This window comes from Rhinopithecus roxellana, chromosome 6 (assembly GCF_007565055.1).
Source record: "Rhinopithecus roxellana isolate Shanxi Qingling chromosome 6, ASM756505v1, whole genome shotgun sequence".
Classification (NCBI taxonomy): domain Eukaryota; kingdom Metazoa; phylum Chordata; class Mammalia; order Primates; family Cercopithecidae; genus Rhinopithecus; species Rhinopithecus roxellana.
The window spans coordinates 44171290-44186768 of record NC_044554.1 but is presented as its reverse complement, the minus strand read 5'-3'; the positions used below and the strand labels follow the sequence as shown (position 1 = coordinate 44186768).

General features: G+C 44.7%; 1 protein-coding gene across 12 annotated transcripts in view; it reads right to left on the bottom strand.

Annotated features, from left to right (window-relative positions):
* TRRAP (transformation/transcription domain associated protein) overlaps positions 1 to 15479 on the bottom strand; it is a 137184-nt gene that overhangs the window by 21240 nt on the left and 100465 nt on the right. For 9 of the 12 annotated variants that reach the window (XR_004057940.1, XR_004057941.1, XM_030932332.1 and 6 more), the window contains 7 exons: positions 12171 to 12362; positions 10645 to 10873; positions 9792 to 10057; positions 9063 to 9163; positions 4856 to 5057; positions 3219 to 3383; positions 1302 to 1392 (listed from right to left, as the gene is read on the bottom strand). Coding sequence is in view for 10 of the 12 variants with exons in the window: in XM_030932332.1 (XP_030788192.1) it covers positions 1302 to 1392; positions 3219 to 3383; positions 4856 to 5057; positions 9063 to 9163; positions 9792 to 10057; positions 10645 to 10873; positions 12171 to 12362 (1246 nt within the window). In the remaining 2 variants the exon portion in view is untranslated. Of the gene's footprint in view, positions 1 to 7; positions 256 to 1301; positions 1393 to 3218; positions 3384 to 4855; positions 5058 to 9062; positions 9164 to 9791; positions 10058 to 10644; positions 10874 to 12170; positions 12363 to 15479 lie in introns of those variants that run through there. The other 3 variants (XM_030932338.1, XM_030932336.1, XM_030932341.1) reach the window with 2 other exon arrangements.

Here is a 15479-nt window from a genome sequence, read left to right as displayed (position 1 = left end):
ACAACGCCAGTGTCAGCGCAAAACCGACAGACGCCAGGGCTTGGAGCACTGCAGGACCCATGGGCCAAAGGAGCGCTGGTTCCTGCCGGCGTGTGAATCCTCACAAGACCGCTTCCCCAGGGACTGCGTGGGAGAAGGCCCTGGTTCTAGGCGTAGGTGCGCTGAGGGACGCGGGAAGGGACAGTGCAGTTGTCTACAACGCGGCTTCAATCCGTTCCATTAAATAAATCCATGTATGTGTTTCAAAGGATGCAGCTGTGACAACACGCCGCCTGGTAAGTCCAGGTGAGGGCGCACAAGGGTTCCCTGAGCACTCCTTTTAACGTTTCTGTTAGGTCTGATCATCGTAAACATACATGTTTAGAAAAATATCTCACAGTATGTTACACGTTCCTTGCTACTATAAACTCAGAGATCTAAAAGTAGTTAATAGGAAACTGGTTTGGAAAGCCAAGCCAATTGCAAAATACTGCTTTTGAAAAATATGGTCATTTTTCCCTATGAGATACACTGCAGAGCCCTTAATGACAATTTTTTTCTGAATTTACCTCTCTACACTTAGTCTTAAAAGTAAAAAACCTTAATTTGCAAATGACCAAGACATGAAGCCACCTAGGGAGACTGACTCTCCAGAGGTTAGAGCTGAAAAGTGCCATGCAGCCCTCATCCACCGCCTCTCGCCAACCAAGCACGGTCCACGGCCCTTAGGAGATTCAGCATTGAAAACAAGGGGCAGTGAACAGTCCTCTTGTTGAAGTACCATGGTTAGTGGGTACCTGAAGCCATCAAATCAGTTGTTGCTTTGCATACAAGGGCTATTCAATATAGATTAAAAGTCTTACACTGTGAGTGAGATTTCACCAACAACTGGTAAGATTGACTTCAACGCTGATTCTTCTCACAGCTGGAGATACTCCTCATAACTTCCACACACAAACACACACACACACACACACACACACACACACGCACCTGGCATCTGTGCTGTGTATCGGGATGCACTTACTACTAAGGAGGAAGGTAAACTTTACAATTTTCTGAAGCTGAAAATTTCACATATTTTCTCTACCTATAGATCAAATCACTGGGATAAATGAACGCCTGTTACATCCTGGCAAAAGAGAGACTACTCAGATCAGGCTTTGCTTCCTGCCTTACAGTGCTGCCCACTGAGGACAGACTGGCCATGGCTAGGAGTGAGCTGCAGGGCAGGGGATGTCTGCGGTGGTCTGTCTGGATGTGGGGCACCCCCTGGAATAAGCCCTTCCTGGCCTGGCCTGCCGGCCCCACCCGAGACGTACCGCTCTTGTAGCGTTCCCGCTGTTCTATTTTCAGGGTCAGGTATAGGGTCCGGATGGGAAAGTAGACCGCTTGGGGATACACACGTCCAACCTGCTCAGAGACAAGACATCATAAATAGTGCTGCTCTCCACTGAGCTATGGATAATTTGTACTGAAAATAACCAATGTCAAGTCAGAAACAGGTGTCTGATCTGCCTCTGGAACAAGAAAGCAAATACTACAGCACTGATCTGACGCACAAGGCCAGGTTCAACATCAGGCAAAATGTTTACTTCACTTTATTTTTTATTTTATTATTTTTTTTGAGACGGAGTCTTGCTCTGTCGCCCGGGCTGGAGTGCAGTGGCTGGATCTCAGCTCACTGCAAGCTCCGCCTCCTGGGTTTACGCCATTCTCCTGCCTCAGCCTCCTGAGTAGCTGGGACTACAGGCGCCCACCACCTCGCCCGGCTAGTTTTTTGTATTTTTTAGTAGAGACGGGGTTTCCCCGTGTTAGCCCGGATGGTCTCGATCTCCTGACCTTGTGATCCGCCCATCTCGGCCTCCCAAAGTGCTGGGATTACAGGGTTGAGCCACCGCGCCCGGCCTACTTCACTTTAAAAGAGCCAAGACACATCAACACATGCATTTCATCAACTCCACCCAAGAACTGTGAGTGACAAGGAAACCACGCTTTCCTTCCAGGCAGTAAATCTGAGGAAGGCAAAACGCACGTGTCCCCAGATCTCACTGAAGCAAATAAAAAAACCCACAAATACCAGCTAATCTTTCTGTCAGGCACAATTCACTGTGGATTGTGAACTAATTCCATTATCAAATAACTTTATTCTGCATAACTGCAGCTGGGAGGAGATGGAGAGATGTCCGTTTCAGTTAAGAAACTCCCGTTTTATAGAACTGGAGTTCTGTGGCTGACAGGATAGTACCATGTCACTTGGATCCTTCAGAATGTGCCCATGAAATGAAGGAAGGAATAGCATCTAAGCTATCACAGGCACAGGCAGCTGCTCTTGAACCTGAGATATTCCACGAGTGATGAGACCAAGTAGGTCGGATCTGCACCCTGAGGGTAAGCACTACACAGAATGCCGGGACTGAAAAACACAGCTGCCTCCTCAACGAAAACCAGGGCATTGTTCAGGTCCCACACAGCACAGGTGGTGCTTGCAGGAAGGAGCCAGAAGAATGGGTGGGCAGACCGTGGGCCCAGCTCCTTCCTAAAGACCTTCGCGGACTCCTGTGGCACTTCATGATTTTACAAAAGCAAGCACAAAGGCGCTGTGTCCCAAACCTCACTGCGGCTACGCTTATGCCATTTCTGGTCCTCCTCCTATGCCTGGATCGTTTCACGGGAGAGGGATATCCTGGAACCATTCTCGAGAGATGGTTACGAGAGCCTTTCCAGAGGGCCCTGGCCTGTCCGCTTCCCCAGCCCTGCCCCACTGCCCTCGAGAACTGTGGGTTCCTTACAACGCATTTCAATTGTCAAAAGGACGACAGCCACAATCACGGGAATGTTTTAGTTTAAGGGCAGCTCCGAAGAGCTCCCAGCATATGACAAAAAATCAGAGGAAAACTACCCATCAGATTCAGGGCTCGCTGTCATTCTCAGGGTACCCAATGGCAATTGTACATTTTAGTACAAGTTTATTTTACTTGCATTATATATGGGAAAATATTTAAGAAATTACAATTTGAACGCTGAACTGCTTTATTAGCTATTTCAACTGACATATTCTTTAATAACTTTTAATTATGCTTTATATTAAGTAATATCTAGACGATTATGTCTTTCCAGCTCTTTAACTTATTTTTAATACTTTTGAGCACTCAAATTTCTTTCTGGGAAAAAAAAAGAAGGCAGAATGAAGACACAAGGTTTTGTGCAAGTCAACAGCGCCACCCTGCTCTTCCCACCTGGCTAATGAGATTCAAGAGCAGTTTTCCCTCCGAGCCCACCAGGCAGGTGAGCAGCTGTGGGATCCAGGCCAGCCACTGGATGGGTGGCACACCAATGCAGTACTTGTCAACGGCATCTGCCAAAGTGTTTTTGTCATCATCAAAACTCAAAAGCCACAGCACCTGAGACAGAAGGAGAAATTCTAGAGTTGAATGACAATTCTGAAGCCCTCAAGCAAGAGACTTTTTCCCCAACATTACAACACTGTAAAAAGCGGCTTTACTGGCCATGTAAAAAAAGTATCTGTAAGAGGGCCAACATTATTGCTAAACTTAACATAAATCTTACAGTATATATAACCTAAAATTTAAATACAGATTTTCTCTTTAGTTTGTTTTGTTATTGAGACAGTCTTGCTTTGTCACCCAGGCTGGAGTGCCGTGGTGCAATTTTGGCTCACTGCAACCTCCACTTCCCGGGTTCAAGCGATTCTCCTGCCTCAGCCTCCCCAGTAGCTGGGACTACAGGTGCACACCCACCACGCTGGCTAATTTTTGTATTTTTAGTAGAGATGGGGTTTTGTCATGTTGGCCAGGCTGGTCTTGAACTCCTGACATCAAGTGATCCACCCACCTCGGCCTCCCAAAGTGCTGGGATTACAGGTGTGAGCCACCGCGCCCACCCTTTTAATGACAATTACTCACTGATCTAATCCACTGGCTAGCAGTGAACAGTGACTAACTGTAAGACAGCAATAGGCAGATGCCTGGGGCCTGCCCACCCGTTAACTCACACTCATGATCTTATCCAAACACAATGAACTTTTGCTAAAACTCTCAGATGCTCATCACCCTGGCATCAGGGAGGCCACAGACTGGCAGCCAGGTGTCCATGGACGACTGAAACAATTACATCTGGGTGTAAGCAACCACGAGTCAGGCACTGAGGCAGCACATGTAGCTGTCTCTGTAGTCGGCTTTAACCGCCATGTGCTGGTGTACATTCCAAATTTTTACATTAAATCAAGGAATTCTAAAAAATCCAAACCTTTAATGAACAAAATAGGAAAGGGAACAATTTATTCTTGGGTTTCCTGCTGGAATTAATTCTGGGTTTTATCTGTCTGCTTCTTGGGGGAAGACAGGAAGCCACATGAAGGAGGAACCTGAATGTCAAGTGCAGTGAGCACGTGGGCGACACCCACCCTGAGCTCAGGGCTGCCGGCGGTGGCGGGTGGGGGGAACCATGCAGAGAGAAACCCACAACCACCCCAGCATGCCGGCTCTGTGGCTGTGCTGACAGCGGCCCTGCAGGGGAGGGATGACAACCTAATGGGCATCCAGGAGGGAAGTTCTAGCTCCACATCCCCTCCTCAGCCCTCTGTTCCGTGTGAGCTCCCACAGGCAGTGCTAGACTCGGGCTCTAGGTGAGGCTTTGCCACTTGGAAGTTCTGGGGCCCTAAGAATGTCCAGGCCTCAGTTTTCTCAGCTTTAAACAGAACTGTGAAAGATGCTTTGAAGAGTAACGAGGATTAAGAGTTAAGGTATGAATCATGCCTCACACCCAGCATGGATGAGTGAATTGTAGCTAAATTTCGGTCCATATCTGAAGGCGACCGATGACCTCTGGTCAAAGCTCATTTTTTCGGTCTCACCTTGGCTAAGTATTTCCTCGATTTGCTCTCGTTTTGATGCCGGCAGGCGTGCAGGTAGCAGGTGATGGCAGACACGCCCAGGTGCAGCTGCCGCTCCTTCACGAAGATGTTCTCCAGGTAGTCGCCCCACATGGCCCAGGCTTTCACCAGCACATCGTGCATCTGCACGGCTGCAGAGAAGGCTTTGTTTGCCTCCTCGGACCTGTCAGGAGACAGAAAACCGAAATGCGTATGGTTTTCAACTGAAGCGAGCTTCACGTAACCTGAAATTGACCAGTATAAAATGAACACTGCAGGGCACTTGGTCCATTCGAAATGTTGTGCAACCGCCCCATAAACGGTCACTCTGAGCCCCTCCCACTCCAGCCCCTGGGAACCTGCAGTCTGCCTCCTGTCTCTGTGGATTGACCGGTTCTGCACATTTCATATAAACTGAATCATACATCATGTGATCTTTTGAATCTGGCATAGTGTTTTCGAGGTTTATCCATGTTGAAGCCTGTGTCGGTACTTCATTCTCTTTAACAAGTGAATGACATTCCATTGCATATATACACCATAAACATTTTGGTTATCTGTTCATTCGTGCTGTTTTCACATCTTGGTTACTGCAAAGAGTCCTGCTACAAACATTCCCAAACAGGTATCTGTTTGTTTCAACACTTCTGGGTGTACACCAGGGAGTAGAAATGCTGGTCACGTGGGAACTCTATGCTTACTTTTTGTGGAACCATCAAACTGTTTCCACAGCAGTTACACCGCTTCACTATGACACCAGCAATGTACCAGACATAGCAAGGGAACTTCAGACCCATGTGCTTTATGATACAGATGCAAACATCCTCAACAAAAATGAGCAACCCAACTCCGGCAGTGGATTAAAAGGATTATCCGTCATGACCAAGTGGGATTTATCCCAGCAATAAGGGTGGTTCAACATGGGAAACAGAAAAGTCAATATAAATAAAACCAATCAATGTGATATATGACATTAAAAGAATGAAGGAAAAAAAAACCACGATCATCTCAGAGGACAGAGAAAAAGCCACTTGAAAAAAATCCAACATCCTCTCATGATAAAAATACCCAGCAAACTTAGAACAGAAGGGAAATTCCTCAAGCTTATAAAAGACATCTACAAAACACCCACAGCTAACATCATACTCAAGGATGAAAGACTGAATGGCTTTCCCCAAGAGCAAGAAAAAGACAAGGATCTTGTCTTTTTTTTTTTTTTTTTTTTTTTTGAGACGGAGTCTCGCTCTGTCACCCAGGCTGGAGTGCAGTGGCCAGATCTCAGCTCACTGCAAGCTCCGCCTCCCGGGTTCACGCCATTCTCCTGCCTCAGCCTCCCGAGTAGCTGGGACTACAGGCGCCCGCCACCTGGCCCGGCTAGTTTTTTTTTTTGTATTTTTAGTAGAGACGGGGTTTCACCGTGTTAGCCAGGATGGTCTCGATCTCCTGACCTCGTGATCCGCCCGTCTCGGCCTCCCAAAGTACTGGGATTACAGGCTTGAGCCACCGTGCCCGGCCGGATCTTGTCTTTTTAATTCAGCACTGTACTTAAGGTTCTAGTCAGGGCAATTGGGAAGAAAAAGAAATAAAATGCATCCTTACTGGAACAGAAGATGTAAGTCCATCTCTACCTGCAGTTGACAGGATCTTATATGCAGAAAAGAAGAATCCCCAAAAAGTAATTAGAGAAATAAACTCAGCAAGGTTGAGAAATCTAAGATCAATACACAAAACCCCGGTATTTCCAAATGTTAGCAATGAGCAATGTGAAAATGAAGCAAACGGCTCCATTCACGTGATAATATTGAGGGATAAATTTAACATAAGTGCAAGACTTGTACACTAAAATCTATAAAACATTGTTGAATTAAACTAAAGAGGACCTAAACTAGTGGAAAGACATCTTGTGTTTACACACTGGAAAACTTGCTTAAGATGGCAAAATACTCACAAACTGATCTCCAGATTCAATGCAATCTCTATCGTAATTCCAACTGTTTTGGCAGAAATACATGAAAATAACCTAAAATTCATATGGAAATATAAGAGACTCTATATAGATCCATGGAATAGAAGTGAGAGTCCAGAAATAAGCCCACAAAAAATGGTCAACTGATTTTTGTTTTTCGGGTTTTGGAAATGGGGGTCTCCACTACATTGTCCAGGCTGGTCTCCAACTCCTGGGCTCAAATGATCCTCCCACCGCAGCTCCCCAAAATGCTAGGATTACAGGTGTGAGCCACTGGGCCTGGCCTCAACTGATTTTTGACAAGGGTGTCAAGACCATTCAATAGAGAAAGACTAGCCTTTTCAGCAAATGGTGCTGGGACAACAGTATGTCCACATGCAGCATAATAAATATGGACCCCTAACTCACACCACATAAAAAAATTATTCAAAATGGATCAGAGACCCAAATGTAAAAGCTAAATCTACAAAACGCTTAGAAGAAAACATAAGAATAAATGCTCCTGATCCTGGATTATGGTATGGTTTCTTAGAAGATATGAAAAGTATGAGCAACAAAAGAAAAAAACATATAAATTGGACTTCATCAAAATTAAAAACTTGCACATTAAAGGACATTATCAAAAAAGTGAAAAGACAGCCCACAGAATGTGACAAAATACTTGGAAATCAAATATCTGAAAGAAACTTTTATCCAGACATATGAAGAATTACAAACCAACAATAAAAACCAAGAAAAGAAGCTCACTGTCATCAGTCATTAGGAAAATGCAATTCAAAACCACAATGAAATATATTTTATACTCATTAAGATGGCTATAATCAGATACATAATAAGAAAATAACAAGTGCTGGTGAGGATGTGAAGAAATTAGAAACCTTAAACACTGCTGGTGGGAATGACAAATGGTACAGCCAACTGTGGAAGATTGACAATATCTCAAAAAGATAAACAGAGAAGTACAGTATGACCCAGATATTCTGCCCCCAGGTATATACCCAAGAGAACTCAAACATTGCTCACACAAAGACACGTATTCAGTGTTTACACCAGCATCACTCATGTAGCTAAAAAGTAGAAACAACCGACATGTCCATCAACTGCTGACTGGACAAACAAAATGTATGGATATCCAATGGAATATTACTCAGCGACGAAAAGGAACGGGTTACTGATACATGACAGCACATGGATGAACTTTGAAATCATCCTGCTAAGTGAAAGACAGTCACAGAAGGCCACATAGTGTATGCTTCTATTTATATTAATGTTCAGAATAAGCAAATCCAAAGAGGCAGAAATAGATTAGTAGTTGTCAAGAGAAAGGGGGAGGGGAGAAAGGAGAGTGATGGCAAACAGATTCAGGGTTTACTTTGAGGATGATGGAAATATTCTAGAATTAGCTAGTGGTGACGGTTGTGCAACACTGTAAATATACTAAAACCCACTAAATTGTACACTTTTCAATGGTTGTGTCTGTCATATGAATTTAAAACATTACACAAAAAGATAAAACCTTTCCATGTTGACAAAACTGCTTCCTAATTTAAAAATAAGCTAAACATGCAAGCCCCGTAGACTGAAGATGTGAAAAGCAGGCACTGGAGCCTACACAAGGCAACAAGCAGCATCTTGTGAGTCTACCTCATTTGCAGGCTATTTACAAAATCTCCTCTGACATTTACTTCTCTAAACCAGGGTTTGGCAATCTTTTCTGTGATGGGCCAGACAGCGAATGGTTTAGGCTCTGCAGACCATACAATTCCTATCACAACTCAACTCTGCAGTAGGGTGAAAGCAGTCACAGGCAACATCGGTGGGGAGGGATGTATTCCAACAACACTTCATTGACAAAAACAGGGCAGTGGCTGGATGTTGCCCCCAGGCCATCCTTTACTGACCCCTGGTCTAAGGCAAGAATCATCTCCACAAAAGGAACCAGCTCTGTAAATGGCGGGCTGAGGAAATGGGGAAATGAATCCATTTTATCAGTTATGTGATCCAGCAGCTCATTTGAGAAATGCTTTTAAATAGGCTTATTATCGATTTGTTGCAAGTTACTCTCTTTGCAGAGGTGCAATACCTAAAAAATCCTATTTAATGACTGTCATCAAATCATACCCATTTCTAGCTTGAGCTTCACATTGGCTTCAGGTTATAAATAACTATTTAAATAATCTGATGCATTTTTTCTATTATCCTCTTTCAATATAACATACATACTTGTTGATCTGAGCCAAGAACATTCCCTTCAGTGCATAAAATTCAGCTGTCATCTCTTTTGTGAAGTATTTTAAATTTGTAGATTCAATAACTTCAAGGCCCTGTTAAAAAAAAATGAGTAGGAAAAAAAAGTTCCTGAAATTTCCAAACAATATGAAAACTTCATAAAGTACTAATCTAGGCAGTAAGTCCTATGAGTCATTGACCAATGTACTTTAAATTGACAACAGATTTGCCTACCATGAATATTTACTGATTGACATTCAGAATTTAAACTGAATCATTAATGCTAAACTTTAAGTATTTGATCCTAAATACTTTGGGGCCTTATTTTCTCCAAAGCTTTATAGTTCTAGTTGGTTTCATTGTTCTTATTAAGATTCCTCTGAACATAGTCAAAATCTATCTTAGATCCTCATAAGTCTGTAGCGTGTAATTTTTTCTTTCCTTAAACACATTAACTAAGTATATGGTAGGACAGAGACCACAAGAGACTGTAATTCTTATAAGACTGTAATTCTTACAAGACTGTAAGTCTTGTAATTCAGTCAAGTAGCTTCCTTTCCCTTTTGTGTTTTGGAAGGACTGTTTTCCCCTTACTGAGGCTGTATTTATAGAGAGTTAGAATCCGCCTTCCTTATATTCTGAACCAGGAGTCCCCACCCGGCCTCATTCCCCACCCGGCCTCATTCTCCACCCAGCCTCATTCTTTAAGCGTCCTGTCCGCACCTGCATGCACTCGTTTTTGCCCATGACGCCTGCCAGCTGGAGGTAGCATTTAACTTGCTGTCTAATCTTCTGGAAGCAATCCACGATAGGGACAGTTGGAATAGTATGAATCCGACTTAATATATCCAGAGCTACATTGACCAGTCCTTGTTTCCGGGCAATTTTTCCGTACTGGATGATCGCTGAAGCTGATGCATGAACCCCAAGCATAGCGTTATTTGAACTGGGATCATGCTGAGAGCTATTCTCATAGGCAGTTACAATCGCTAGAGGGCAAAGAAAGGAATCATCAGACCACACAGATCCTCTTTCAAAGCACTTCACAATAAGGTTTAAATAAAAAATGAAACACACACACACATGGCTTATGAAAATGGGGAGCTGTGTGACAAACCCTTGTTACTTTGTATTTTATGCCATAAGCAACTTCTAAAAGATGCTAATTCTTGAGTGGAGTGTTACCATCTTGGCTAACCAAATCATAAAATGACAAAGGCTGTTCTAAACACGTGGACACCTGACAGGTTTAGGGGATAAGAGGGGGACCAGGAAAACCAGCAAAGGCCACACAGAGCCACCTGAGCACAGCCTGTCCTGGGACGGGAGATTCCACGCAGAGTGCCATGGCTCAGAGCATTGATCCCCCCCGCCTGCACGATTCTGCCCCAACTAGAAAAATGTAACAGGTACAGAAACAAAAAACAAAACTTTACTTCTTCTACCACCTTCATCTTTCCCCGCACCATTACCACCCCGACCTGCCATCCCTACCCCAAAATAGAAAACCTGAGGGAAAAAAAACAAGCCAAAACACAGAGACGAAACCAGAACCGTGGGGCGTCTGGAAAATTACATGATGAATGCATGCCGGACCAGGTCGGTTTACCCTGGTAATGATGCTGCCTCCACATGAAGATGCTGCTCCAGTGGGACAAGTCGTCAGACACGATGGGCAGCCGGTTCCTCCAGGTCTTCACCACTGTCTTCATGTCGTGCAGGCTGTTGTTCCTCCCCAGGTTGGTCGGCTGTAAGCCTGCGTTGATCTGTGCAGCTTCCTGGAGTTCGATGATTTGCTGGGCTGCCTGATGGGACCAGCATAAGAGATTCCGTGGTCAACGTCAGCAAAGATCAATCGGGAAAAACACACCAGAGTCCATCGGCGGCCTGATTATTGCAAAGATCTTATGGTGCGATTACCAAAGGAAGCACTCTCGTTTACACACAGACACCTGAGATCCACATTTCATTTCCTGTTTAACCCAAACGCTACTTTCCTTATGGCGTCTCCAATTTTAAAACCTCAGCCTGCGGCTCCTGAGAGACAGGATACTGGGAGAACGATGGTACAGACACCAAACCTCGCTAATGGGCAGTCCTCAAAACTCCTCTTCCTGCTGTCCATGCCCTTTGCCACCCTCCCTGCCCAGTTCTTTGTCCAGCAACGCCTGAAGTTGGGACAGCCTGGTATCCCTGCTGCAGACGTGCCTTTTCTCAACATGCCTGCTAAACCCCACAGCCATACTAAGCACCTGCAAACGTAGTTCTCCTGACCTCTTTGGACCCATGAAAGGTAAACACGTTTTGAGTCACCGCCCTACGAGACCGGGAGGGTGACTACCCTTAAATTCCAGATGCACGGTTGGCACCAAACTTCTGATGCCACCTTCTCACCTGGAAGGCCCTGGCCACAATCCTCAGCCTATCCAAATTCTGTCCCTGGTTTCCATGGCGCACACGATATCTCCCTTCTCTCGATCTTTGTTATCCTGATTTTCCGTCTGATCGGCATGGCTCTGAATCAGTCTCCCTCCAACTGTAAATTTGCTTCTACGGCTATGCCTGCTGTCTCCAGTTCAATGCATCTTTGAGGCAGAATCTATTGTTTTAAAATGTTTTTTAAGCTCCTAAACATAGCACCTAGTTCAGTACTCTGTATCTTGGTTGACAGTAATTTTTTAAGTTGCCTAGAAGAATCTGTGCTTTCTGTTTATATTTCAAGTTTAACTCATTACATTCAGATTTCGGAAAGCATTTCCTAATCCTGTCCCCGCAGCTCCCACCAAAAGCTTGCTGAAAACAGAGCAACAGGGTCTGTAACTGAGGGTGGCAGAGTGGGTACTGAAAACAGTCCCTCAGGGAAAATTTGAAACCAGAATCACTGGTGAGGATGTCTTCCATCCCGCAGAAGCTCTAACATTTTTCCTCAACGTTTTAACTGTGGCCTTCCTTTCCTGAGGACGAGTGTAAATGGGAGACGACAAGACAAGGGGAAGGAGTTTCATCCCTGCTGTCCAGCGCAGTCTGCAGACTAAGCCTGGACACCGGTGCTTGGCTGCACCTGGCCACAGGCCCGTGCTCGTGTTGGGGAGCCGCACGCACCTGCAGGAGAGGCGTGTGCACGTGGGACACCACATGGGGCAGCCGCCGCCACTCACGGATGGCCAGGCTGCTGGCCATCTCCACCAGGCGCTCGATGAAGCTGAGCTGCTGTTCCTCGGGGTGGCAGATGGCCAGGTATCCGCGGTACATGTTCACCTTCCAGGCCATCTCCTTCGGACAGCTCACTTCCACCTGACAGCGAAAGAACACGACAGAGGAAGTGAGGGGCCTTCTTTCCCTCAGTGTAAAGGGTCAAACAGGAAAAAAATCACTTTTTTTTTGTCACTAGTTATGCAAGGCAATAAACAGAAATTAGGCTATAAATAGAGAAGTCATGCATTTACAGTCTTTCCTGGATACTCTCCCTTTCTAAATTCCGTGAGCGGCCAATCTCTCTAGCTATGAAAGCACACCACAGGCTCCTGGCTTTAAGGTCATCAGTTGTTCCAAAGAAGAGAGACTGATCAATGCTGTTAGGACAGATCAGATGAAAAATCACACACTCTGCGTAGCCGGCATTTTTTTTTGAGACAGAATCTTGCTCTGTTGCCCAGGCTGGAGTGCAATGGTGCAACCTCAGCTCACTGAAACCTCCGCATCCCAGGTTCAAGCTATTCTGCTGCCTCAGCCTCCCGAGCAGCTGGGATTACAGGCGTGTGCCACCATGCCCCGCTAATTTTTTGTGCTTTTAGTAGAGATGGGTTTCACCATGTTGGTCAGGCTGGTCTCAAACTCCTGACCTCAGGTGATCCGCCTGCCGTGGCCTCCCAAAGTGCTGGGATTATAGGCATGAGCCACCGAGCCTGGCCAATCACCACACTTTAAACTGTTAAATATGTATTAATCTCCAGTAGGATAAATATCAGTGTAATTTTAATTTTTTTTGAGACAGCGTCCCACTCTGTCATCCAGGCTAGAGTGCAATGTCGTGCTCATAGCTCACTATAGCCGCTCCAGGGCTCAAGTGATCCTCCTGCCTCAGTCTCCCAAGCAGCTGGAACTACAGGCATGTACCATCACACCAGGCTAATTTTTGTTTATTTTTTGTAGAGACAGGGGTCTTCCTATGTTACCCAGGCTGGTCTCAAACTCCTGGGCTCAAGTGATCTGGCTGCCTTGGCCTCCCAAAGTGTTGGGATCACAGGCGTGAGCCACCACGCCTGGCCACGAGTGTTAATTTTGAATTGCTTCCAATTCATAAGGTTATCCTGGGAAATTAAACAGTACAGGTATTAATTCAGGTTTACATGAACATGAGGGAATATGTGCAAATTTTACTGTCGTTTTAAAGCCACACTTTTTTGTCTACTATAATATGTCCCCCAGATTTCCCGCACTCCAGCGTCAGTTCAATGGAGCAGCGGATGAGCCTGGGCTAACCACTCCTCAGCCCAGGTGGAGACCACGTGTTCCTTTCTGCCCTGAAGGCCCTTTTTTTTTTGCCCACTACCTTCTGAAGAAAGCACTGGAACGCCTCATGTTTTGTTAATCTCTTACCAAGCATTTAAAAATATTAAAAAAATTTTTTTCATGAAAGTTTCCAAACATAATCTCTTTGTGATTAGAAAGATGGAAGGACGTCTCTGTGATGGATGTTTACAGGAATCGCTGTAGCAAGATGAATAAACATCCCTCTTTGGAAAGTAACAATAAAAGCGACACATGTTGGCCAGGCGCGGTGGCTCAAGCCTGTAATCCCAGCACTTTGGGAGGCCGAGGCGGGTGGATCACAAGGTCAGGAGATCGAGACCATCCTGGCTAACATGGTGAAACCCCATCTCTACTAAAAAAATACAAAAAACTAGCCGGGCGAGGTGGCGGGCGCCTGTAGTCCCAGCTACTCGGGAGGCTGCGGCAGGAGAATGGTGTAAACCCGGGAGGCGGAGCTTGTAGTGAGCTGAGATCGTACCACTGTACTCCAGCCTGGGCGACAGAGCAAGACTCTGTCTCAAAAAAAAAAAAAATAAATAAAAATAAAAAAAGCAACAAAAGTTAGTGCCATGATGGTATCTGTCCCAAGGACTACATGCAATAATGGTAACAATGACACCACCCCGCAATTATATGACACTGCAGCTTGTTTTTGACATCTTACTCTTCCATACACCTTTCACATTCATGATGCCTCTTAGTTCTCAATAACCCACCGATGAAGAAATTCAGAAAGGCAAAGAAGACTACTTCCAACATTACCCCCCATGCTGGCACCAACATCACAGGGGCTGGACTCCAACACCAGGTGAGATAGATTTTTGCCAATTACAACACCTACCCTCAATTACACTAAGAACAATGGTGTCTCTTCTATTTTCCCCACTGGAAAAAAGCTAAACCCCTTACTAAATCAAACCAAGCAACTACCCTAGGAAGCACAGAAACAAAGACAAAAGTAATTTGCTGAATCCTTTTCAAGACTACTTGAATTTAGTGCAGATTACCCTGGATGTTTACTCACATATTTGAGTTTTTTTCTAAGCAGTGAGTAACTTACAATTTTTATAAAATGACAAGAATGTATGAAAGAAGAAACGCGTCTGTGAGACCTCAGGATGGTGTGACGCTGCATATATCCAGATAAGGGAAACTTTGGGAAGGAGAAAGAAGGGAACATTAAGGTGAGCTACAAATACTTATTCAGCTTTATGTTTTGTCATAATAAAGAAAGAATAAGTAATCGTAAATGCTTTCTGACAGCAAAATATATACAACTGGTCCTCCGTACGTGTGGATTCGACCAACTGTGGATAGAAAATATTCGGGGAAAAAAAACTGCATCTGTATTGAGCATGTACAGAGCTTTTTCTTATCATTCCCTAAAAACTACAGTGTAACAAAACAACTGTGAATGTAGCAATTACATCGTATTAGGTACTGTAATTAACCTAGGCAGGATTTAAGGAACTCAGGCAGCTGTGCAGAGATTACATGCAAATACTACACCATTTTATATCAGGGACCTGAGTGTCCATGGATTTTGGTGTCTGCGGGGGGGTCCTGGATACTGAGGGAAGAATGTATTTTTACTGACATAAATGACTGGTTATTTCTCAAAGGAACACAAACTCCCTGCATCCAACAAGTCATTTCCCAGGTCCCAAACCAGAAGTCAACACCTGGGCTCGATTCCATCCTCTAGCTAATAGTTTGTAACTACTTCTAATCTTCAATTTCTCATTTTGTAAAAAAGTGACATTACTCAAAATCAGGAAAGGTGTTAGATTGAGGCAATCAAAAGGAACCTTTCTTTCCCATAAGCTATCTTTCCACTGCCAAAATGCTTGTTCTACAGGAAATCTCCCAAGAGACCCC